Source organism: Neopelma chrysocephalum, unplaced genomic scaffold (assembly GCF_003984885.1).
Source record: "Neopelma chrysocephalum unplaced genomic scaffold, ASM398488v2 Primary Assembly neopelma1_121, whole genome shotgun sequence".
In the NCBI taxonomy this organism is placed as follows: Eukaryota; Metazoa; Chordata; class Aves; order Passeriformes; family Pipridae; genus Neopelma; species Neopelma chrysocephalum.
Window position 1 is genome coordinate 2,111,006 of NW_020897783.1, and position 24,775 is coordinate 2,135,780.

General features: G+C 41.0%; 1 protein-coding gene across 5 annotated transcripts in view; it reads right to left on the reverse strand.

Annotated features, from left to right (window-relative positions):
- The window catches only part of ANKRD27 (ankyrin repeat domain 27), a 54,059-nt gene that overhangs the window by 19,242 nt on the left and 10,042 nt on the right, over positions 1–24,775 (reverse strand). For 2 of the 5 annotated variants that reach the window (XM_027697652.1, XM_027697656.1), the window contains exons 1-15: positions 16,891–22,035; positions 13,708–13,838; positions 12,651–12,761; positions 11,478–11,634; positions 9,929–10,083; positions 9,550–9,609; positions 9,401–9,454; positions 9,249–9,314; positions 9,093–9,169; positions 8,627–8,748; positions 7,614–7,692; positions 6,729–6,861; positions 1,973–2,065; positions 1,042–1,169; positions 528–610 (exon numbers count right to left, since the gene is read on the reverse strand). In XM_027697652.1, coding sequence (XP_027553453.1) covers positions 528–610; positions 1,042–1,169; positions 1,973–2,065; positions 6,729–6,861; positions 7,614–7,692; positions 8,627–8,748; positions 9,093–9,169; positions 9,249–9,314; positions 9,401–9,454; positions 9,550–9,609; positions 9,929–10,083; positions 11,478–11,634; positions 12,651–12,761; positions 13,708–13,838; positions 16,891–16,915 — 1,474 coding nt within the window. In that variant the 5' untranslated portion in view covers positions 16,916–22,035. Of the gene's footprint in view, positions 1–527; positions 611–1,041; positions 1,170–1,972; positions 2,066–6,728; positions 6,862–7,613; positions 7,693–8,626; positions 8,749–9,092; positions 9,170–9,248; positions 9,315–9,400; positions 9,455–9,549; positions 9,610–9,928; positions 10,084–11,477; positions 11,635–12,650; positions 12,762–13,707; positions 13,839–16,890; positions 22,036–23,770; positions 24,155–24,425; positions 24,506–24,775 lie in introns of those variants that run through there. The other 3 variants (XM_027697653.1, XM_027697654.1, XM_027697655.1) reach the window with 3 other exon arrangements.

A 24,775-nucleotide genomic window follows, 5' to 3' on the forward strand; every position in this document is an offset into this window, starting at 1 on the left:
AAACAAGCTATATTTTTACCCTATGAGTAACAAAATATTGGGATTCAATATAATAATAATAGAGGAAATTATTTATAAAAAAACACCCACTAAGAAAATAATACATCTTTTAATAAAAGATCAATAATATAATGAACATTAAAATCCAGACGTTACAGATCGACCATGCATAGCCAGCTGCAGGAGAGAGAAAAGATTCATTTCTCAATCTGCTAGTTCTTTAAAACAACACTGGTTTCTGATTTCACATTTATACTTTTTTCAGAGCTGAAGAAAGCACTTCTGTGGTAACCACTACAGCAAAAGTAAACAGCCAGCAAATAAAGAATAAATTAGCCATAAGAAACTGAGCTTAAAAGAATACACAATAACTTCAGTCTGTGCCCAGATAACAGTTTCAGCAGAAAAGAAGGAAAAAAACCAATTTAATGCAATATTCCAATTTTAATTGTAAAGTTGGAAAACACACTGACATAAAGAAACATAAGGAATAGTAAACACCGGTGAGGAAAACCAACACCACTCACCACAAATAGCAGCTATGTGAAGTGGTGTGTATCCCCGGTCATCCCGGGAAAAAGGAGTGATAATGGAGGGATCATTCAGTTTCCTGGAAAACACAATGGTTTGGAAGCAGCCCAGTTACCCATGTGGCAGTGGTGAGGAGAGAGAAAGAGAAAAATGGCCAAGGCCGACAAAAAACTGATTCTGGAACTTTTTATCCTTTCACATGGACAAGTTATTCTATAGAGATCTTTACATTTCTTTAAGAGATGTGGTTTTGCCCAAGATGTGTAAGTGTGGTTCAAGAGATGAAACAGCACATTTAGCAAAGGACACAGAGCCTCCATCACAGAACTGGTGGGTTCCAAGGTATTCTGTAATCTAATATTTCCTCTGCTACTTCAAACCACACAGGCACACTCTCTCTACTCCATCCTGAAGTGCTACCAAATTCCTCTTTAACCAAAAGCAGCTTACTTTCTGAAGGAAAGATAAAGTCTTTTACACAGTGTATTTGTGGAGATGAAGAGTGCTCACCCAGAAACCAGCCTCTCGCATTTGTCACAGTAACAGAGCGGGTGGCACATTTTCTGTACAGTGTCCTTATCACTGTCACCTTGACTTAGCAATCGCTCCACTTCCTCCTGGTTACCTGAAGCAATATGCTACCAAAAAAAAACAGAAAAAAGAGAATGAGGAACCAATACAAAAGGCCTCCTTTTAAGGAAAAAAACAAGAGTAATTTACTGAAGCACAAAATGAAAGGAACCCATTATAAAAGACGTATTCAAGCATCAGAAAGCAGAAATGAACAATGTCACAGCACAAAACCCCCTAATGGGCACTCAGTATTAAAAAGAATCTGTTCTTGGCTTACTTCACTTTCTATAAAAAATTAAAACAATTCCCATTGTTCTCTTTAGACTCAATCATGAAATTGAGCTCCCTCTGTGCAAAAACATTTCTATAAAATTACTAAGTCTCTAGCCATAAGCTGTGAACATATATAATTAGAATCCCTGCTTTGTGTCCTTGTAGAGGCAAAATTCTTTCAGAATGACAGTATGAGATTAACATACAATAGGGAGTAGTTGTCAGGTGACCACATTTAAATTATTTCAGAAAACTCTTTCAATTTCACAGCACCAAAAGCTGTGAGAGACAACCAGACACTAATATCACATCTGTGCATTAAATGGGCCAAACAATACCAGCAGCAGTAGCATTTCATCCTTATTTGCTTCCATATTTCATGTAATGTGCTGAAATCCCTAAGATTATATTAAGTTAGATTGTATTAAGTTTTGGCACAGAAATGTACTAGACCTAAAAGACACTTTTAGCATCTACTAAAGCACATTTAGCAGTACTAATGTAATTAACACTTCATAACCTTCCAGAAAATTGCAGAAAGGGAAGGATATAAACACAATACATAGGTACGTATTTTACCATAAAAGTTATTAACCTTAAACAAGCAGTCTATTGGTGTAGCAGACATCTGGGACAACAAGTTCATCCTTTGTCTTAAGAGCAGCTTGTCACACAGACTCTCAGATTCCTGAAAATAAAATATATAAATATTCTATTAGTTTACAAGCACAAGTAAAGTATCTTAACAGTGGAATTAAGTTTTAAAAATATAAACACTCTATTTACTGTGTATGAATTATCAGACACACTGAAGCTTAAATCAGTATCACATTTAAGATTCTGAGACTCAAAAGACTGTGTACCTGCTGTTCAAAGAAATAATAAATAGATGTTCACCAGAATATTCCCTTACTGCAACTTGCTGTGAACTAGTTGAACATTAACAAAATGATGGCTGTGCCACCCTAAAAAGAAAACTAGAAAAGACATATCAAAGACAGCAAGAATTGTAAGAGCTGCAACACAGCTTTCTCACCAGGAGAAAGTAAGACAACTTCATGTAAGACGTGTCTACTGGTGGCTACTAAAAAAGATGACCCAGATACAACCCCGACTCAAAGACTTTGCTGAGCTCTCTGCTAGTTGCTGAAAAAGATTGCACCAGGCAAAGCATTCTGCAGCAGATTCATTCATGCAGTGTTTCCTACTGGGCACTTGAAAATTGGAGTTTGAGCCAAGCATGTGTAGTGCAATTGCATTGGTACTTCTCATTTTCTGAGATCTCTGAAGATACACTCCAGGGTGCACTAAAGAACATAAATGCCTCCAAAACCAGGTGAAAATTGAGTCAGATTTTGAAATGGGAACACTGAGCCTCCCATGAAATAAAACATCTACCTAAGGAAAATGTTTTCTAAGAACAGATGGAAACACTTGCCCACAGTTGATTGTGATCAAGAGCTGCATATGGTTGGCAGTGAATATCATTTCATTGGATGCTGTTTGGGTAATGACTATCTCTCTAGAAATGGAAAGACTTCAGCCTCCATAAACCATAAGACCACTGTCCTTAAAATACACACCCATGTATGAGGTAAACTTTGATGGTTTAGGACCTGGGCTATGGCTTCTGCAATTATGTCTATGAAGACCAGATATAAATGATTAAACCCAGTGTGACTCCACTCTCAACATCAGTATGAAGTTTAAGAACCTCATGAACTGCAAATATACAAAATAAGTTGAATACTAAAAATATAGAGTTCAGATTTTCTAGAAATTAAATCACTCCTGTTTCAAAATCAACACAGATGCTTCTCATAAAGCTGTCTAAAAACCCCTAAACTGTATTGTAAATAATGTCATTAAAAACATGTTTGTGAGGTCTAGAGATAAAAGTTTGTATCTGTACTTCACAGGACATTGTTTGTATTTAGATACCCAAAGATGACACATATTCACAAATCTTTTCAAATCTAAGTACTTTATAAAGATACCCAAACATATTTTTCAGCATTAAAAGGCATGTACTACTATTTTCCTTGGATAAATTTTTCAGTGTGACCAGGAATAACTTCCCTAAGAAACATGCAATCAAAAGTTTAACTGATACAAGTTTCTGATGTCTAATCAGAATTTCTAGTGTGGATGCTCACAGACAGTTTTATACTTTGACTGTGAAGAATCTAAGTAATCACCTGCAAGAACTACTGTAATTTTAGTACAGTTCCTTCCACAGTGTATGTTTTCAAGAGAGGTGACTTTTAAATAATTATTCCATTTGGGGAACACTTAAGACAGTAACCTTAATAAAGCAGTATTATATATTTATTATTTAAGTCAGAAAAAAGAGGTCATCCCAGGTGATATGATCCCACATATCTTCAAAAGTGAAATACAAAATGACAAAAGAATCAGATATTGGTTGAAGCATTAGGCAAGTTTGAGCCTTTAAAGTCAAAAGGCGCTTGTAACAGCCTTAGTTGCAGTCCAGAATTTTTTTTTAAAGAAAGTGCTTTGAGTGGGTCTGTCAGGTATTTTAAGTCTATCTAGAAAATACACATCCAAACATGAATGATCTTTTTATTGAACACTACTCTCAGCGTAGAGAAATGAAATATTTGTACCTATGAGGGTGTACCTGTGTAATGAGCTATCCAAAGTGATTTTCACAGATCATAACTGATGACTTGGTGACAAAATGCAGGTGGCAGAAGCCAGGAAAGGAAGTCTCAAACACAAACTGAGGTTAATAAAGCGGTTGGAAGGGAGGGAGGATAATTTCAAACAAAATGCTGCCTATCCCATCATGGCTGGCTCTTAATTCCCTATTTTATACCTGACTTTAACACTGAATAGAGTCTTACTACACAATAGTTGGGCATAGGAATGTAACTAGCATCCAACACTTATTGACTGGAATTCTAATTTAACCATGTTGACAACTCCCAGAAAATAAAACCGATTTTTTTTGAGCTACCAGTTACAGGCTCCTCTCCTCCTCACAACCAAAATGTCTCACCACAACTTGCATGACCTTGGTGAAGGGATTTGGCAAGAATGTCCTAAGTGCAATTCACTTACTGATGTGAGGGTGATAATATGTCCATTATCCCACAGGGTACATTAGTTCCCTGCTGAGTTTTCTTTCTGTAGTGGCTTCATTAGGGATTGGACAGCAGCATTACTCAGCTGCCAGAAGCTCCATCTGAAGCCAGCTATAAAATTAAGCATAGCCACATAAAGGGCTGTAATGAAGCCCCAGGGCACAGCAGTGTTCCTGCTCACTTAAATCCCACAACCCCTTCCACCACAATCTGGAAAACCATGGGGCATCAACATGACAGCTGCTGCTGCTTTAAAGAGAAAGTTCATCTCCTTTCTCAGAGAATGAAGGAAATATCTCAACTAAAGTTCCTGAAGGGAGAGCAGTACTTCTCCCTCTCCTCACTACCTTTTTTCCATTCCTGTCAAAGGGGTATTTACCACCTCATAGTCTTTCATCACTTCATTGTGTACCACATTCTGCCTTCTCCTACACTGGAGAAAAGGGTGGTCTAGCTCTTTTATTTTCTGCTGGGTTGAGGGCAAGCCATCACCCACTTCCTCATCCTCGAGGTTCTGCTGCTTTCCCCCTCATCTCAGGGCACTGCCTTCAAGCAGCAAAATGAACGCAAAGCAGAAGGATTTCGTGTTGCACACTCACTGTACACACCCTGAAGTGAGAAAGTGCTCCAGGTCTGGAGCTGTTCCAGCTGAAGTATGGGCAGGAACACTCACTGCTTGCTCTTCTATTGGTGCATGTCCTCTTTTAGACTTCTCAAACACACAGTTCATCTTTCAAGGCAGGTGCCTCCCAAAGAAATAAATACAGCACCTTAGAGGCAGTGGCACTTAAGTTATAATCACAGGAGGGCAATCCCAGTATAAAAACCTGCTATGCTTAGCTACACAAGGAGGGATAGGATCAGGCATTTGGTAGGAAACAGTCTTTATTCTAGAAATTTGAGAGCAATATATTCTTTTCTAGCTTGCTGGTATTGTTGTGGAACACAATTCTACTGTGGTTTCAGTTCTCCATTCAGGCCACCAGCCTTGGTATTTGTATATTGATTGTGAATGACAGCAGGAAGCAGAATTGTAGGGCAAGTTGTTTTTCTTTTAAACTAATGTTTTTATTTTTTAAACACAATTCAATACAGCATTACAGACAAGAAATACCACCAGTCTGTTTAAACAATATGAAAGTGTTGGTTTGATTTTTTTTTGAGTGTACAAAACAAACCTGCACAACAGGTTCGTGGAAAGACCCCAAACAAAAACAAACCCCAAAATAACAAGAGGCTAAAAATGTTATTTTGAGTCCTGCTTTTTTAAGATTGTGCCCCAGGCTGTCCCACCCCAAGCCCTGCACACTGAGCCATTATTCTGGCCCCTGCAGTTACATTCCAGTGCTCTGCAGTTGGGCAGACTGAGACACATTCAATTCACTCTGGTTCCAAGTCCACCCCTTTTGATTTCCATATCAGATCACGACGACCTAGTTTTACAACAGTAGAAAAATTTACAGGAATGGTAAGACTGGATTCCTTTACTAAATAAGCTACAAAGTTCTTAATCACAGAAGTTTCTAAAGTCACACCAATATCACCTTGACTGGCCTGCAGGGATTTGAACAGATTGACACAAGGTCCAGCTGCCCAGTAGGAAATAACTCATGCATCCACAAACTTCCTGCCCCTGCTAGGTTAGAGATCCCAAGAGCCAAATTCAACCTTCAAATACCACCTTCTCATAGCCCTGCAGTCCCACTAATGTATGAACTTGGTGCAGCACAGGAACCTGCACTGCAAACACACTGAATTTTCAGAGCATGAAGATTTAGTGAATAATTCTATGTTACACTGCACTCTCCACACTCTGTTAGCACAGCTAAGCTTTTTAAAATGACACGAGAATTTGTTTAAGCCATGCCTACTCTCAAGTACTGCACTGCTCTCACAACCATGATGGAGTACAAACAGGAGACACTGGACTTACTGAGGACTCAGCTGTAGAAAACAGTGTTGTCATTTTTCCCCCAATCACATTAAGATGCAAGACTTCACATTTACCTACTCCCTCAAGGAGTATACAATGAGCAACAAGTATTGCTACAGGGTTAGGACTTCATTGTAATCATTAGATACTTTCAGCATTTGCTTCAGGTAGTCACCTCAACTCATTTCTTTGGCAAAAAAAGGGAATTGTTATGTTAGCTATTTGCATCCTGTGTCTGGATTTACCCCTGCAGTGGTAGACAGTCCTACAAGATATCAGACAGACATTTGAAGGGTTTAACAGTGGCTTACTGCGGGTCTGTCAGACAGGTTGCCTTGTCGTATGTATTCTATTGCAGCCTCAATTGAGGTTAGACAGTATCCCAGCTCATCCTTCACTGAGCTGCAAAGCCTGAAGTTCTTGATGTAACTCAAGTTGGCCATCCTGAAATAGAAAGTTAAAGCCATGAACCACTAAATATAAGACACCAGCATGACATACTGCAACTCATCTTAGGCTCTTCCGAGCTTTGTAGGTTGATCAGAACTCTACTATCTCAAATATTCAATGAGATGTTTTTAACTGGAGATAAGAAAGATGAAGGATAAGATAAGAACAGCAGTGGGACATTAACACCTTTGAAGTGAGGAAGGTAATGTTGCAAGCACCATAAGCACCAGTGCACAGTGCTGGCTGTAAGTAAAATGCTGATCCCCAACATACAGGACACAGCAACACTGAAATTCAGTTCAGGTACAGGTGGAAGGTTTAGGCAGACTTATACTGAAGATGAAGAGAGATAAGCACAATGGCATAGACCAGCAGGAAGCATTTATACATTCACATCTAGTTTCTCTATAAGAAACGTATCAAACATTAGAAGATGCACAAAGGCTTCACAGCTCCCACCACCAATGAGAGAGACCCACTGAAGTCCATACTGACATGCAGTTTTGGTAGAGAGGGCCTCCCATTGCAACTTTTTTCTAGGCTGGGAATCAAAACAAAGATGCATTCCTGATAGGTCCTTAATTTAGTCACATCTTTGCTCTTTGTCCTAGTAATAAATAGTTTTCTGCATTACTGGAAGTGTAAGAGGGCCTGCTGTAAGTTATTACTGCATACTCAGAAACATTTGCCCCTACAGAAGCACTATATAAGATATGGAGTTCTGTACAGCCAAAGTAGTTACATACCAGTTTGGGATTTCTGTTTTTACAAGCAAATACAGCAAAACAGAGAGAAGATCATCTGCACACATGGTTTCCATGTTAACTACAAAAGAAAAAAAAATTCACATCTGATGTTACTCAAGTCATGGTTCAAAGCAAGAACAGAAACCCTAAATGGGAATTCTACCTCCTAAGACTAAGGGCCAGCTCTACTAGTAGGGAATGCATTAAGTAACCAAGGCAGCCTCCAAATGTTCTCAATCTCTCACTAAAATATCCTGACAGGAGCCAATACACAAATGCAGTTCATACTGTACAAACTGCAATATTTGATTAGCATCCCTCTCTTCCTACACAGAAGGAAATCTTGAGCTCTGGCTCTGAAATTCTTGAGGGCAAAGACCACACTCAAAGTTGATACAGTTTTCTATAACATAGTAGACTTAGTGGAGAAAGGAAGAGATAAAATAAGGAAAGCATCAATTCACTGTGCTACTCTATTTCCTTAGTAGAAGTATCTTCTCTTTCCAAGCTAGAAAAAATAAATACCAGGTTAAGAGGTTCATGCTTTCCTGTCATAGAATCATCTCTGCAATCCACAGTAGCACTTCCAAAGCAGCACATAGGTTTGTTTGTCCCCCACCAACAGTGCATTTGGAAAAAGATGCATCTCAAGAGTATCAATTTCAAGATATCAAAGAGCATGGACCAATAGACAAAAACAATCTAGGAGCATTTAAAGGGAATCACCCCCAATTCTGCTGCATGAGGAAGTATCCTGGCAGATGAAGCTTCCCACATGCCCCAGCTAATATATATACATATAAGCTAACCCAGTACTCCACCTTACCCCACAAGAACCAGTGCTGAAATGTCTACCCTGCCTCCATCGTGCTCGGTTTGGAGACCTCAGAGACCCCCATCTCAACTGTGTTTGATCCACAAGTGCTGTTCAAACAGTGGGTTATATGCTGAAGTGCTTTGTGGGTGCTGTTTAAGAAGAAAAGTTGAAAATTATTGATTCACTAATTACTGACCTCTTTGGCTAGGAGACTGCATAATAATTTGTACAACTTTACGCAGACAAAGTAGCTTCTGTTGAGGAGAAGTACACTTGTTCAACTGACCCAGTTCCCGCTTTGCACGTGGTATATTAAAACTACAAAATAATTCGAAAGGAATGATTAGCATACACAGTTCATGTGCAAGATGTCCAAAGCCCAAGTTTTAACTTATTCAGAACTGAACTGAAGCATGGTTTTAAAGTGTTTCCATTTCTACTCCAAGCACACCTTCATTTCTGTACCTTACAGATGGAGAGGGAAGCATAAAACTATAAAAGCAAAGCAAACCACCCACCAATGCAACAATTGCATCTATCTCAAACAAATGAAGATAAAAAACTCACTAATGTCTGAAGGAAGACACTTTTTAGCTGACCTGATCCTATTTAAGATATAATCCCATTGACTCCTCAAAGGAGTTCACAATCATCTTTCTCACCTGAACTCAGGTTTCACTCCAATGTCTTTCTGTTGCAGGTCTTGAAGGCTCCTGGTGATTTTATTAAAAGCAGCATCCTATCAATGGAAAGGCAACAGTTTTTTTTAAAATGCTTTAGACTAATGTACCCAGCATTTAGCAATCAAAGAAACTTACCTCACTTGCCTCAATAGTCCCCACATATTTGAAGACTAGATCATAAATAGCATGGTGGATATACATCTGTAGAAAAAAACCCAGTACTTTAGGCATGAAAGGGAGAGTCAAAAATAGCTTGCTAATTATTTTCCTTCATTTCAGATTCTTACTTCAACTGCTTGTTTGATCAGATTCATCTGCTCTTCTTGCTTTGCAAGCATCTTCTGGAAAAGGAAAGCCACACAAACAGCATGAGAAAGTCAGATAATTTATTGCTGAAGTACCACTGTACTATGTATTTAGGGGAGTAAGCATTTACCAAGTGCGAATCTCTCAAAAGATGCTGAAGACATTTGGTATAAAGTGCATTGACAGAATCCTGGGGGGAGAAAAGGTAAATAAAAAGCCATCAGATTCAGGTTAATGTGACTTGAAGGAACAAAGCTTAAATAAGGCAAAGGAAGGAAGGCTTCTCTTCCTCAGAAGTGTGCACTGTGTTAAGAGTTTTAGCAAGAATAATTACATTTACCAAAAAATTAGGATGTGGTAATTCACATTTAAGAATTTCACTTTCTCCCTTCCCCCCCTTACTCAACTCTAGGCTACTCTGACATAGAAAAGCTCAGTACACCCAGACAACCAGAGCAGTGAAACAAATTATATCCAGCAAATTAGACATCAAGAAGGAAGACACTGACTATATAGTGGCGGAGGCTTTTCCTTTCATGTTCTTTAAACGTTCTGTAGAAAGATCCTATGTATTTATCAAATCTCTCACAGTGCCTTCCCAAGAATTCTCTAACATCTTCAATATTTTTAAGAGAATAGGAGTTTGAGGAAGCTGTAGATTCACCTGAAATGAAAGCCAAGAATTAATACACAGGGTTAATATGTACGCATGAGAAAATACATTTTGTCCCTACACACACAGTCAGCTTATGTGGAATAAAGCATTAATGCAGCTTACTGCACCTTTAACTAGAGGTATTGCTTTTAATTAAAAGAATTTAATGCATCACATTTGAGAAGTCTCTCTTGCTTTTTATGTCAAGTATTTATTTGGAATAGCTGAAACAGATTTCACTTTTTTTTTCCACTGGGGTAATTTACTGCCACATGCACTCAGCTTATGAGTTGTGTAAGTCAAGCTTGAAAGTAGAAGAAAAGCACATTACAGTGCTGACTGAGTGCACATGCAGGAAGTCAGGGTGCTTTAAGTGAGCTGTAAAAATCCCATCTTGGATTTTTACATAACCTATTCTTTATTTAGACACGCTTTCTCTGAATGGGAGGGCAAAGTTGCTTCATGTAAACATTAAACCTAATCCACTTTCCTTCTGAATAAGACAACTGAATGCCTCACTTAGAATTCATATTGCTTTTCCAAAGTTTTTTTTCCTAGGCAAATCTTTCATTTGCAATCAAAGCCAGCCAACTAATAAAAGGCTTAAATCATTCATTTCAAATTACTTTTGAAATTAGAAACTACTTCTTCTCTGAAAGGCTACTATAAACTATATTAAGTAATGGATAAAAAAATGCCACAAGAATAATTTTTTATATATAGATTAATATTTCTAGAATTTAAGGCTATATGTATGCCAGCTATTTTTTTCAGAACAACTTCCATACTTCCCTCTCAGTATTATTTTCACACTACCCCAGTATTATTTCATGTTGTCATCACTTGTTTCAAGTATTATTTATTTAGGAAGACTTATGTTTTTATTTCAGAAAAAGCTGAAGCTTCTTAGCTTCTTAAGGAGCTTCTATTCCTCTTAATGAGTAAACACAGATAAAAGTTCACATGGAAATCCTGTTACATTCACAGCATTAACAGTTGTCTTGAAAATAGTGTTCCAGCCTTAAGGGGCACTTTCAGTACAGGAAAAAAATTAAGACATTCAACCAGGAGAGCTGCTACACAACTATGCCATTCACATTTAAGACTAAATCCCTGATTTAAGGAGTCAGCACTAAACTGAGCACTGCTAAAAAAATCATGATGGATTAAGTACTCCACTGATAATTCTTAGTGCTGAGACTTGGGGAGAAATTCAACAGAAGTTTGCCTGGCAGCAACTTTATATTTCTCTCCAGCAGCACACCAACATCTGCCCCAGGAAGTTAAGGAATGCCAAAGGCTTTCAAACACTTTTCAGAATGAACAAATGTATTAAGCACATCAAACACACTAATTTGCTCACTGTGCAAAGGCAGCCACCAAGTTAACACTTCCATACATACTTGAGCTTTCTGTTTTTTCCAGGGGATGAGCTATACACAATATACTAAAGCTTTCTTCCTTTTCATTGTAAAATGTTTCCTCAAAGAGAACAGGTACTGAGAGATGGTAATTAAAACCAGCTCCTAAAATGATGAGGTTTCCTTGTATGAAGATCTCCTGAAACAAAACAAAGACCAGATCAAGTGTGAAACTCAGCTAGAAGAAAGTTACTCTTTCGCTTCTGCATTGCATAGTTAAATTTCAAGGGAAAGAAGAGAAACTTGCAAGACAAGAAAGCCACAGATCAAAAAGATTTCACGTTCACATCTGTGCAGACACTGAAACCTCCTTCAGTCTACAATGGTTGGTTAAACCTTGGTTACAGCCACTGTCTTTACAAGCCTACTACTAGAGGACATTTCAGAAGTTTCAGACAATCACCAAGGTCTAACTGACTATTTGCAGATTTTAGGGCACTTTTAGTAGAAGGGAAATTGGAAAAAAAACCAACTTAAAATCAGAACCTAAGCTCAGCTCAGAAAAACACCACACACCTTGTCTATGTTTCTGACACTTAGCTTTATCTCCCCAAGTAACTCCAGTGAGGACATCTGCAACAGGAAGATCTAGATGACAGCCTGCAAACTACAGGTGCAAGTTCTCAGATCGTACTGCAAAATTACAAGTGAAAAAACTGGGATCCTATGCAGTGTCAGCCTTTTCTGGCATGGCCTGCTGCTACAGCAGTCACTTTGTACTCCCTGAACTAAGGGAGATTTCAAATACAATTCAATACCATCATAATTTTGTCTTAAGCCTTGGTGAACTTGCATCTGCATATAATATAGGCAGGCTACTACTTGCCTGAAAGCTGAAGAGACAGTTCTTAGCTAAGTGATAAAGGCACTTCTGCCACTCAACAAAACTCCTATGAGTAAAAAAACAGATAAATTGACAAATTTGCTTTGCCACAGTAAGGAAGTCAGAGGCTGTGTTACCATCTGAACAGGACATCTATTGTTGTGGGCATGCCAAAATACAGCTTTTTCTGGAAAACAGTATATCCCCAAGAAAGCAGTATAACTCCTGGTTACCTCTCATGTAACCATAAGTTCACACTATCAGTCATCAGCTGCAATGAATCACTTACTGGAGTGTCCCCAAGCTACAGTCAGACATCAAAAGGGAAATACCTTTCCATTTAAGGTTTGAAAGTTTTCTTCTAGTGGCTTCAGAACGTAAGATTCAAACTGGCAGGTAGAAAGACTGTTGCTTGAAAGGCTTCCTTTGCATGGAACTAGCACCTGAAAGAGTTAAATCATGCTTTAGAGAAATGCCATGTATTGCCAGCTAAACAGCAATAGCTTTTGTCCTTTAGAGGCAAGCACTTAAATCTGGCTTATAAATATTTACTACTAAACATGTAGCCACTATACGTGCTTTTGTTTAAACAAAAGGAAAGGCTATTGCTAGACACAGTCCAGTAATTACCCCAGGGTTTCATTTAGTGACTTATCTGAAAAAGGATGACAGATGCAACTGAAGAAACAATACTAAGAGAAGGAGATGAAATCTTCAGTTATTTAGCACCAGTCACATGAATGACTTAAAATTAAGCAGTTAATAAAAAAAGTGAAGTATATTTTCAAACTAAAATGAAAATCCATCAGAAAGAAAAAAGAATTTAAGATGAGAAGCATCTTGGGTCTACACCAACAGATTGGCAGTGTGGGACTAATGCTTAATTAAAAAGCAACAAACTTTATCATCAGGTAACAATAACCTCCATGTTTAATGGAAATCTCCACACACTTAATCTGGAATGCTTAATTGCAGAACACCCAGATTAGAAATCTCAAGGACTGGAGTTTTTATTCCAGCTCAGTTTAATAGCTCTATTTTGCTATGCAAAATGCTGTTAGAAATAAGTGACTGTCTGTCCACCAGGAATTCAAAAGGTCAATCCCATTTTCAGTTACAAGCATGTGAGAGAATATGTAACTTCAGTTCATAGCAAAAAAAATTTCCCGTAAAGTTTAGAAACAACACCAATTTTAACCTTTTACTACCTTAATATATCAAGAGGTCCATATCAATAAATAACAAGCAACAAACTAAAAGTTGTTCTGCTTCACTTCCAAGTTTTGCAGGCTTGAACTAATCTTTACATGTTTCATAGCTGACATATGATTTAAACTCAAATACCTAGTATTTCATAATCAGCTTTTAAATTTACTTATTTATACTTACAATTCCATGGAGTTCTGCAACTTTGCTGCACAGATCAGGACGTCGCTTCTGAATGGCCAAATAAAAGGGATTTTTCAAGATATCTTCATCATACATAGCCATATGGACTTGAGATATTCCAAGGAGATTTTCTAAAATACATATGGACAATGGCTGATGTATCACACACAATATATCTGTTAAAACACACTGTTTGGGAATACCCAGGGGATAGTTTCATTCTCCTTCTCTGAAAGGACAAAGCAGTTTCAGGTCTATATGTAAGCAGACAATGGCACACTAAGCTATAACTATGGTTACTCAGAAGTTATTCAGACATTAATATACATTTCCAATTCCACACTTATCCTCATAATGCCTCCTTAGGCCTTCCAGGTGTTGGACTTTAACAATGAATATAGAAGAGGAGAGAGAAGTTAAGATCAGAATTATTACCACTTTGACATACAAGCTAACTTCTGCTGAAATCCAAAACAAGCCAAGAGACAAATCAGCAGCTCTTTTACAGCAGATACTACTGCCCCACAGGACATTGATGCTTTTACATTATGCTCATGTAAGTCTTAAATCTCACCTGCATAAGGATTACTGACACACATCAATGAGACACCCAGATAGGGTAACACACACCCTCATGTAAGGCAATCCTCAACTTTCCAGGGACAGTTACAGAGGTACACCAAGGAGATATGAATACCCACGCCATAATTAAAAAGTCACCATGAAATTAATAATTTCTGGTCATCTCTATGCCTGGGGAAAAAGTCTCAATGACTTGTGGTCAGGCTGATGCACAACATTTGGCAAAATAGCGAGCAAAAAAGGGACTGGAGTCAGAAAACCCAATCTGTAAGCATTGGAAAAAGCTGTCACTAGGTGTGTCACAGTGCCCTGGAAAAGATGATCCCCAAGGCACTAGATTCTCAACTGCTAGCTTCCTCAATTCCAATTGTCTACAACATTCTAGAATACAAGGGTACAAAAAAACCTTAGCAGGAGAATGGCTGGAATAAAAAAAATAACTCTGAAGTTATTCCAGTTAACAAGAATTGAGATTAACAGGTTTACAAATGCTTATAAGCTTTGCCCCTCATCCAGCTTCCCTTAGGAATCAACAAGTTGCACCATTTCTTCACACAGTTTCAGCTGCACATCCTGGAAAAGGGAGAGCTACAAACTTTAGTTTGAGCGAGCCACCCTTACACAATCAGTATCCCTCTGTTTCCTCACATGGAGAATTATACTTAGCACATTATTTACTCAGTGTGAGCTCATTGTATGGCAATTTAGGAGAGTGGAAAAACTCACACCCATTGATTTTAGATAGCCTTTGGGTTTCAGCCCTGCTGTTAACTGATCTACAGCCTGTTAACTGAGCTGGGCTCTGGTCCTCCTAATTAGGCACAAGAAGAGCTGCCTTAGAGATCTAAACACAACCATGATCAGTTAAAGCTGAAAGGCATTTCCACGGTAAAGTTATCACCACTGACTTACAGCTTGGACAACCTCAGCCTGAACCACTAAAGTTTGGCAGTGGCAGGTAAGTGCCTCAAGTAGAGTTTTCCTGTGCAGTTCCAGACAAAATGGTCCATCCACTCTCAAAGCATACAATAAGACAAAGAGCTTCCATGAAAGAATACTTATTCAGTGCTCCCAAATCAGCATTCTTTGGAGCACAGCTCTGGAGTTTGCCAACACAATGGGGAAGAAGATGTATGCTCACTGACACTCACAAAAGACCAACCAAGTTCAGTAATTACAAGACTGCAAGCCTAGAAAAAGTACAGCTTCACACAAGTTCAAAGTGACCTAGCAGTCTGCATTTGCAGCCCAGAAAGCCAACCAGGTCCTGGGCTCATCCCACAGCGTGGGCAGCAGGGGAGGGGGGAATTCTGCTCCTCTGCCCTGCTCAGGTGAGACCCCACCTGCAGAGTTGCCTCCAGCCCTGGGATCCCAGCATAGCAAGGACATGGAGCTGCTGGAGCAAGTCCAGAGGAGGGGGGGGAAAAGATGATTGGAAGGATGGAGCACCTCTGCTATGGAGACAAGCAGGGTTGTTCAGCCTGGAGAAGAGAACTTACTGTACTCTCCAGTACCTAAAGGGACCACAAAAAATGCTAGAAAGGGAATTTGTACAAGAGCCTGGAGTGACAGGACAAGGGGAATGGCTTCACACTGAAAGGTGGTGCATCTGGATTAAATATAAGGAAGAAATTCCTCCCTGTGAGGGTGGAAAGGCCCAGAGAAGCTGGGATGTCATGCCCTTGAAGTGTTCAAGTACAGGTTGGACAGGGTTTGGAGCAAGCTGGTCTAGTGGAAGGTGTCCCTGCCCATGGCAGTGGGGTAAAATAAGATGATCTTTCATGTCCCTTCTAACATCAGTCATTCCATGATCTGTCCCACCACAGGATTACCACCAGTAATTCCACCACTGATGATAACTAGAAACATTTCTTGGCAGGCAGCTGCAATCCAAGTTCAAGCTGTGGGATTCTCCCTCAGCCAGTGGCAGGGGAAGGAGAAAAGGCAACACAAGCCCAGGGGCAGTTCTGCTGCAGGAACACAGGTGTCTCATCACTGACCTTAATAAGCACACCCAGTTAGCCACAAAAAAAACCTGCCTGCTGAACATCTGGATAGGGCACAATTCCAAGTAAGATCTTAAATGACTGTAGCTTACAGTCCAAACATGACTCAGACAATTCAGTATATATAAGTAAATACAATTTAGTACATATAAGTCAAGGACCAAGCAGAGCTGTACGTACACACATGTGCAGTCTGCAAAATAGTTTGCCACAGCAAGATGTATTTGGGAGTACCACATGCTTTTTTTGGATGCTCTGATGGCCTCACCACAAGAGATGAAGTGACTGGAGAAGAATCTCAAGTGAGAAAGGCAAGAAGGCCCTGTAAGCAGAATCCAGTCCATGAAAGGCAGTGATGTTTACGCTGAAGAAACTGAATGAAGCAGGTAAGAATTTTTTCCCCCAGGTGTATCAAACTCTCGGTGAAGGGCATTTTTTCCACATCTATCTCAGAAATAGGCCTTAACTGAAGAAAAAAAGGCTCAGATTACAGATCAGGAACACCTCTGAAAAGAGAAGATAAGCACATGGTTTAGATTGCTTGCAAAGGTATCAAGTCTCACATAGTAAATCTCTAAGAACATGTTAGACAAACCTCTCCCAGAGGTGATAATGGACATAGTGAAGCCAGGAGGCTGGATTATATGGTCTCTCCTGGCACTTTCTAAATCAAGCTTTCATTAATAGAGTTGGCCCACTGAGGAAGCCTCATCTGCCTTTTGTTTGGTAAATTCATGTGTCTGGTCAAGCAGCAGAAGATGAGGTTGCTGTGTTCTCCCAAGACAGTGACGGAGAAGGTATTAAACCACAAACTGTGATGGGGAAAAAAAAGCACATTGACACAAGAAGGCAACCAAGCATGAGACTGCAGAGTAAAACTGCAGTGCACAAATGTCTCCAATTGCTACAACTACACTGCCACTTCTTCAGCTTAACACATCTTCAAGTCCGAAGAGTTCTTCTCATAAAAGGAGGGGAGGAGAACAACACATTCCACACATCCTCCTCATCTAGAAACCTGTACCTCACCATCAAAAACACCCAACTGATAAGCTCTGGCCAGAAAGAAATTTAAAAGAACATTTCATTCCCCAGGAAAAACAGGGAGAAAGGATTTAGGGGAGGAGGGAAGCTCCCACAGGTTTTCTACCTGAGCTTATGAAGTCTGTAGGACTGACCTAGCTCTTAAATCACTGCCTGCAACTTAAACAAACAAAACAAAACCAAAACCACAAGCAACTGGAGTATTTTAAGAATCACTGTTGACAGACCATCACAGGAAAAGCTTGAAATTATAATCTTCAATTCGTAGTGTGTGTTACACACCACAAATAACTAGTTTTAAAACACTTAGTTGGAGCTATAGAAATTCTTTCACTACAGAACTACTGGGCTGACAGGGTTGAATCACCCTGGAGAGCTCCAGCAAGAAGTGAAAAGAAAATGTATTCAAACACTGAATTCCGGCATTTCAGCTACTGTAATGCAACTAAGGTGCCATCAACATGCTGTACCTCAAGAAGGGAGCCCAAACTTTTAGTTCACATGGATATTTGTCACCCACCTTGAGCAGAGCAGATTGCAAACTCCAGGCTGGTTCCCACACAGCAGAAACCCCCCACCAGCCACGTTAGTACCATTTTGAGAATCACAATTCTGAATTTCCTTCCCTTTTCTCTCTTCTTTACACCTGCAGCTCTCAGTGCCACATTAGTGGATACTTACCATATTTGATTAAAATGCAAGTATGAAGAGCAGATAGAATACTTTTTACTTAAAACAGTTTAGTTACTATATTCACCTGGGTCTCCATCACCTACTCACAGCATTCTTCAGAGGACCAGAAGCGTGGATGTAGAAACCATTTACAATGTGAGTGATTAAAAAAACCAAAGGCATCTAGTCTACAGATTCAAGAGAATACATTAAAGCTTCCCCAAAGCTCAAGCATTTTTGAGATTAAGTCAATTTCTTTTCACCCCAAAAGTTAAATGCATCTGAAAATACTGGCTAATGCATTGCTGTAATTATAGGAGTGCATTAGAATCCTCCAGTGAGGGTTTGTTGGCAGAATACAACATCCAACTTCAACCTACTTTAATTTGGGGGTGACACTGACCTACTCTTCCCAGTTGCACCTTGGACAGCTTTAGATTTACTAACACTGAGAAAGCAGAAAATGAACAAAGACTTGTATACATTACTAGAACTGCTTAATGCTTAACAGAAAGCTTGTTAAAAACTGTCAAACTATATTCACTCTTAAGTTTACTAAATTCTATCATGCTGAGCTATAAAGCAATACTCAAGTACTAATGTTATATAAAAGGTTTAAATGGAATCATTAAGTGTGTGGCTTCATGCCTGTAAACACAGAAATAGCTCAAATTGCTGGAAGAACAGAAGCTGGCTGGATCAGACAATCTAATAAGCATTATGTTACAGCTTAAAAAAACCACAATCATAATCTTAAAACAGCCAAATCCTTTCTAGATCAACAGCAGAGTGATAATTCTAATGACAGAACTATGGTACAAGGGATAGCTCAAGTGAAAAACATGGAATCTAAGCTTGTCACTGTTTTCTCCAAAACACCAGAAATGAAGCCTTATTACCTTTGGTACTGAAAACAGTGAACAGGAATTAACTCTGACAGTTCATTTTGTCATTAATGGTGTTTTCCTTTAGAGATCGTCAAGTGAGGTACCTTTTCTAGACCTTGAAGGTTTCAGTTCCTTTTAAGAAGCACTTTGAAATTTAGACAAACAGCCACTAAAGCAGATGATGTCATTTTATTGGCATTATTACTTGGCAGTAAAATCATGTCCACGTTCAAGTTATACAACTATTTACTCGAGTTTTAGGCACATCATCTTCTGAACATCCTGCTATACCCCTACTAAAGACTTAACAAAACACACTGGAGAAAATGCCCTTCATAACGGAGTTAGGGATTGTGTATACAAACACTTCAATGCTGAACAGCATAATATTTTAATATTACTACAGCAGAACAAAATAAAACAGCTACTAAAGGTAGCAGAAAGTATCAGCCTAGTTCAACCACCTGAAATGTCTCCAGGAGAGCAAATTAGGATATTATACTGGGATGTGAACATCAAATACCTCAGAGCCCTCTCCACACAAGCCCAGCTTTAAAGAAGCAGAATGCCACATTCTCCAAAACCTTTAACACCAGATCCATTAGCATGGCGTGTTCAAGAATCATCAATTCACTCAATTTTACTTGCATGGCAACACTGAAGTTTCACATGACAGTATCAATTTCATCTTATCTTGAAAACTCTACAACAGGAACAACTAAGGCTTAGCAAACCAGTAACTAGAATATCATTTGCTGAAATGCTCAAAATAATGAGCAAATCAGAACAAGCAGCAACTTATTATTAAACTACAAGACTTATCTCAGAGTAGCAGACAGACATCTCTAACAGTTTTTATCATGCTAGCAAACTGCACAGCCCCACAGAAAAAAAAAGAGGAAGCAGTTGTTCCCCAGTTGTAAGTTAAATTCTTTTTTTAACCCAAGTGCTTCCCCCACACACTTCAAGAGCACCACTTGTTCACAGGAACAACCAAAACTAGGCAGATCTTAAAGTACTAAGCAAGCAAACAGTGAATTTTAAATAGTCTCAGTCCAAATACGATCCTAGTTATTTCTGTAGCCACTGTTTTACCTGCACTATTACTCCTCATTTACTCTGCTTCTGGGCAAAGGTTACAATCTGAACTTGAGCCCTAAATCAGCATTCACATCAAAACAAAAACAAGTAAAAAAAAAGCAAAAAGAAAAAAAAAATCTGTTTCTGAGCACTTAAGAAACCTTACTCCCCCTAAAGGACAAACACAGAGCATCCTATGAAAAACACCTCCAAGATACATTCCAGTGCACTTTGCGCACCATGAGGGAGCAAAGAAGGAAACAAGCTATTCCTACCCCTTTTAGACTCAGGTTCAGCTTCAACTGGTTTCTGTGAAACTGAAGTAGGTCAGAATAACACCTCTGAATTATCAGATTACAGAGTGGTGAATTTGCATCAGTCAGCTCAAGGCTCACTAGCAACCAAACTAAGTTTTATGACCCCAGAACATCAGCCTGACAGTGATGGAACAGCATCTGGAAAGGAGAGGTCAGCAGCATTCCAGGAAGATGCTCATTCCTCTCAGCATCTCCCTTCCAGGCACGCATTTTTTCCACTGAAGAGCTGGCACAGGATCTCTTGATTTTGGTTTTGCCTCTGCCCAACACCCCCCAGGCCTTTTTAGCCCTAACACCTCTCGCTCTCCTACCACTGCTCCCACCCTGCTCAGACAGGCCTCCTGCAGACCCTGCAGCACCTGGGCAGTACCACGAGATGGGCTTGTACCAGTTCCTCCTGCAGCTTCTCATTATCAACCCCACCTTGTAAACCTGAAAACTGAGCTCACCTGTGAAAAGTAAGAAAGTTCACCCTTTGTATTTTAACAGTGCATCTATTTGCACCGTAGTTTGATCTGGACACATTCTTACTTGCCCCAGATTTGAGGGCAGAGAAAATATTGGCTTGACTCTCTTGACCTGTTCCTTTCCCCCCGAGGAAGGACATCTCAATATGTGGCTCATCCTTCAACAGGCAAACCTCTCACTTCCAGTCACTCCCATATATTTGAGAGCATCTTACTTGTCATTAGCCAAGTATTAGGAACAAGCTGCATTATCCTCTTCACAACAGGATAGAGACTAGATTCCCAATTCTCAAATCTTGCAGGCTTAGAAATCCACTAGAGTAGCTGCCAAAAAACTTTCTTGGCTTACCAGTATTGAAGCTGCACTTAATTCTCAGGTGGGGAAGCCTGAACTACTCCCAACCAAGCCCTAGACCAAAGTGCAAGTGGTGGTCAGTGAACCACAAACAGTCACAATGAACATTTAGAGGAAGAACATTAACAGAAAATACAAAGTTCCCAAAACAGCTTCTCAAACAAAGATGATTTCCCCAAATATTAGTGAGCTGTATGTAAGGCCACCTCCTCAGGTTCACAGAGGTGCCAACACTGGTACTTCTTTGGAGGGGGAAAAAAACCAGCGGAGTTGAAATGCATGGATAAACAGAGATTTAATTAAGCCAAATATTTTCATTCTTTAGTTACCGAAGGAAAACAGTGGTATATTTCCTCAGGCTGTGTACAGGGCACAGAAAGTAATTTCTTGCCTAGTTACAAACCACCACCACTCACAGCAGGCTGCTATCAACTCCAACACTAGGGACAAGTGTGTAAAGACACCAAGTCTGCAGGGCCAGACCCAGCACAGGCCACCCACAGAAATACAAAGGAGCTGAAGCCAGCAACCCCACAGCCATTCATCTCAGTTCCAATGGTCTTTAGACAGACAACTGGGCAGGAATTTAATTCCTTCCCTACACATCTCAATAGAAAAACCAAGTCCTTGCAGGCCAGCACTGAGTCTTACCTCATTGCTGCAAGAAACTTAAACTTCAGATAATTACAAGAAGAACTAATTATGAAATACACTGTAGAATTACACTAGAGCTCTCCTTTAGGCAGCAGAGCAAGGGGAAGGAAGGCTGGAAAACAATTCAGCAGGTAAGTTCTAACTAGCAAAATAAATTACTTCAACCACCACTAGTGTTTTGATGCTACGCAATGTACCATAAACAGCCTGAGCTAATTAAGAGCTTCCTGACAGTAAACATCATGAGAGAAATATCACTCTTAAGATTCTTGCTAAGGATGAAGTCTCAAAGCCACTTGACCAGCAAAATGCTTAGCCAATAGCAAATCAAAGAATAGTTATTTAAGGAAGTACATAGTTTATCAGTCATCAGGGAGAGGGAAGGGGTTGATGTCGCATTTTATTTTCACTGTATTTCACCCTTATTTTCCTTCTTTGTGTCATAGTGGCTTCAAGCTTTCCCAGGCCACAGCAGTCTACAGACAAAACTCAGTATTATGAGCTTATTCAAAAAGCAAGGCCCTCAGACAAGACTTACCAACCATGTAAACAAAATAAATTTGCATTTACCTAAATTTCTACTCTATTGAAATGAAGACATAACATTTAATTAGTGATGCATCAAGAAACATCACAGAATATTTTGCAGACATTTTTACGGGTACTTCATATGAAGAATATGTTCATTTACGTCTATTGCAAGAAAGCCTTGGCACAGAACAAGGAAATACATTTCTCCTACTACTCATTATGCTGCTTCCTAAGTCAGTTCTAAGGATTTTTACACTCCACCCTAAAAGTTTTCTCAGGACGGTATTTTGGCTAGTCAGCATCTTGTTTGATAGCAGTATCAAAATTTGGATTTTCAGAATATCATACCCAACAAACTACAACTGAATTTTAAGGTTTCCCACAATCTAAACAAATCCTATAACTGCATGCAGCTCAACTTAACTTAGAAGTAATGCAAATGCCAGGCTCTTTCTTCCACATGACACACTTAAAGATGTATTTAAGCATTACCTTACCTGCACCTGATACAGATTATAACCACTGCTACCTACAAGTTTAAGTAGTCACATGTTTCTGAACCAATACTCCCTCCCTCCCCTTCCCAGACACTTCCAGAGAAGCAGCTTCAGGATTCTCACGTGCCACTTCAGTGCCATGTGGCAAACTTTAAACACAGCTACTACAGACACACACAAATATGCACAGTTTAGTCAGCAATAAGCTTAACACTTATGTCACACAGGACTCCAGATTCAAACCCAGAGCTAATCCTTTTTCCACCTGACAATGATTAAGCAATTATAAGACTTCACTTACGATCAGGTCAAAATCATCCCATGTTTCTTTATGCCTACAAGGAAACAGGCATGACTGATTTGCTTCTTCGAGGCTACCAACATACAAATTGGTAGGGTGCTACTCAGTTTAGTCAGTAGCAATTTGGCAATTTACAGAAATTAAAAGGTGGTTTCTTCCACGGGTAACAACCTGCAGCAGAAGCTACACAGGGCTTGGAACTCGGGCCAAAATTAAAGCAGGACAAAATATTAAAAAAAAAGGTAAAATAAAAAACAGTCAGTGGAGTCCAAGCTACCAAGATATAGAAGGAGGAACATAGTCTAGACAAGACTCTTCAGGTTGTGCTCAGCCACAGGAAGTCAGTCTGCCTAGACTCTGCTCCTAACAGCAAATTATCTTGCTTATAACATACACTGCACTGCAAGGCTAGTGATAAGGGAAAAGATAAGGGAGAGGGTCAAGCTCCCCTCTTGTGGGAGTACGGCTTCACAGCTTTGTCAAGCTACTAAAGCATCAGAAAGCCACTGTGCTACCCACAAACGCTGAGGTATGTGTAGTATCTTATGTTATGACAAGCAAGCTCTCCAGAAGTCCACTCCAGCAGGCACATCGCATGCTAGAGACAAGACAGCTTAGTTCACCAAGTGGCACTCAACACCATCAACTCCATTCCTGCAGACGCACATGCAGGCACGGCCTAGCGCCCATCGCCGCTCCCCGAGCTGCACCGCAGCGCTGCCAAGGGCAGCAACCGGAGCATCACTTCTGCTGCCGAGAACCGCTGTGTTTCCTGCGCTTTCTGATGCGCTTCACTTGAGCCAAGCGCGGGCGCCGCGGGTCGCGCACCGGCCCTTCCTGCCCCGCTCACAGGTGGCGGCTCCGTCCGCAGCCGGGCCCCGGAGCGCCCGCGGGACACGGGGGGGCCCGGCGGGACCGACCTGCCCCGCACAGCGCACACAGCCGGGCTTGGGGGCTAACGCGGCAGCGCCCGACCCCGCCGCCGGAGCGGGGAGCACTGACCAGGGACACGCGTGTGTCCGCCCGCACGGCCCGACCCCGCCGGCGCTCCGGGCAAAGGCCGGGCCGGCACCGCCCCGCCCGCCGCGGTGCCCAGGCCGGGGCCGAGCGGCTCCCGGAGCGCAGCACGGCGGGCCAGGAGCGCTCCGATGGTCCCACCCCGGCGGGCGGGTCCCCGGAGCGGATCCCGCAACCCCGCGCTCGCTGCCGGGCAGCCCCGGGGCAGGAGCGCTGCTCGCACCGGCACCGCCGCCTCTCTCCGCCCCGGCCGCGCAGCCCCCGCCGCCCGCCTCCCCCCGCCGCCCCGCGCCCCGGCAGAGCCCTACCGGGGTCCAGGGCGGGCCCGGCGCGGCCGCACGAAGCCAATGGCCGGGCGGCGGCGGGAGGGAGCGAGCGAGGAGCCGGGAACGCCGCGGGGTCGCTGCCTGCGGAGGCGGAGCCTGCGAGGGCTTATAGGGCCGGGCCGGGCGCTCCCCGCCATGTGACCGCGGGGCGCTCAGCTGGGGTTAGTTAAGTGGCGGCGGCGGGGACCGTCAGCTGCTCGGCTGTCGCTCCCCGGCGCTTTAGCCTCCGCTTTTTTCAATTTTTATACATTTTTTTTCTCCCGTCCCTCCCGTGCGCTTGGCACTTTTCAAAGAGCAGCGCCCCGCTCCATCGCGGTGCGGGACGCGCCGCC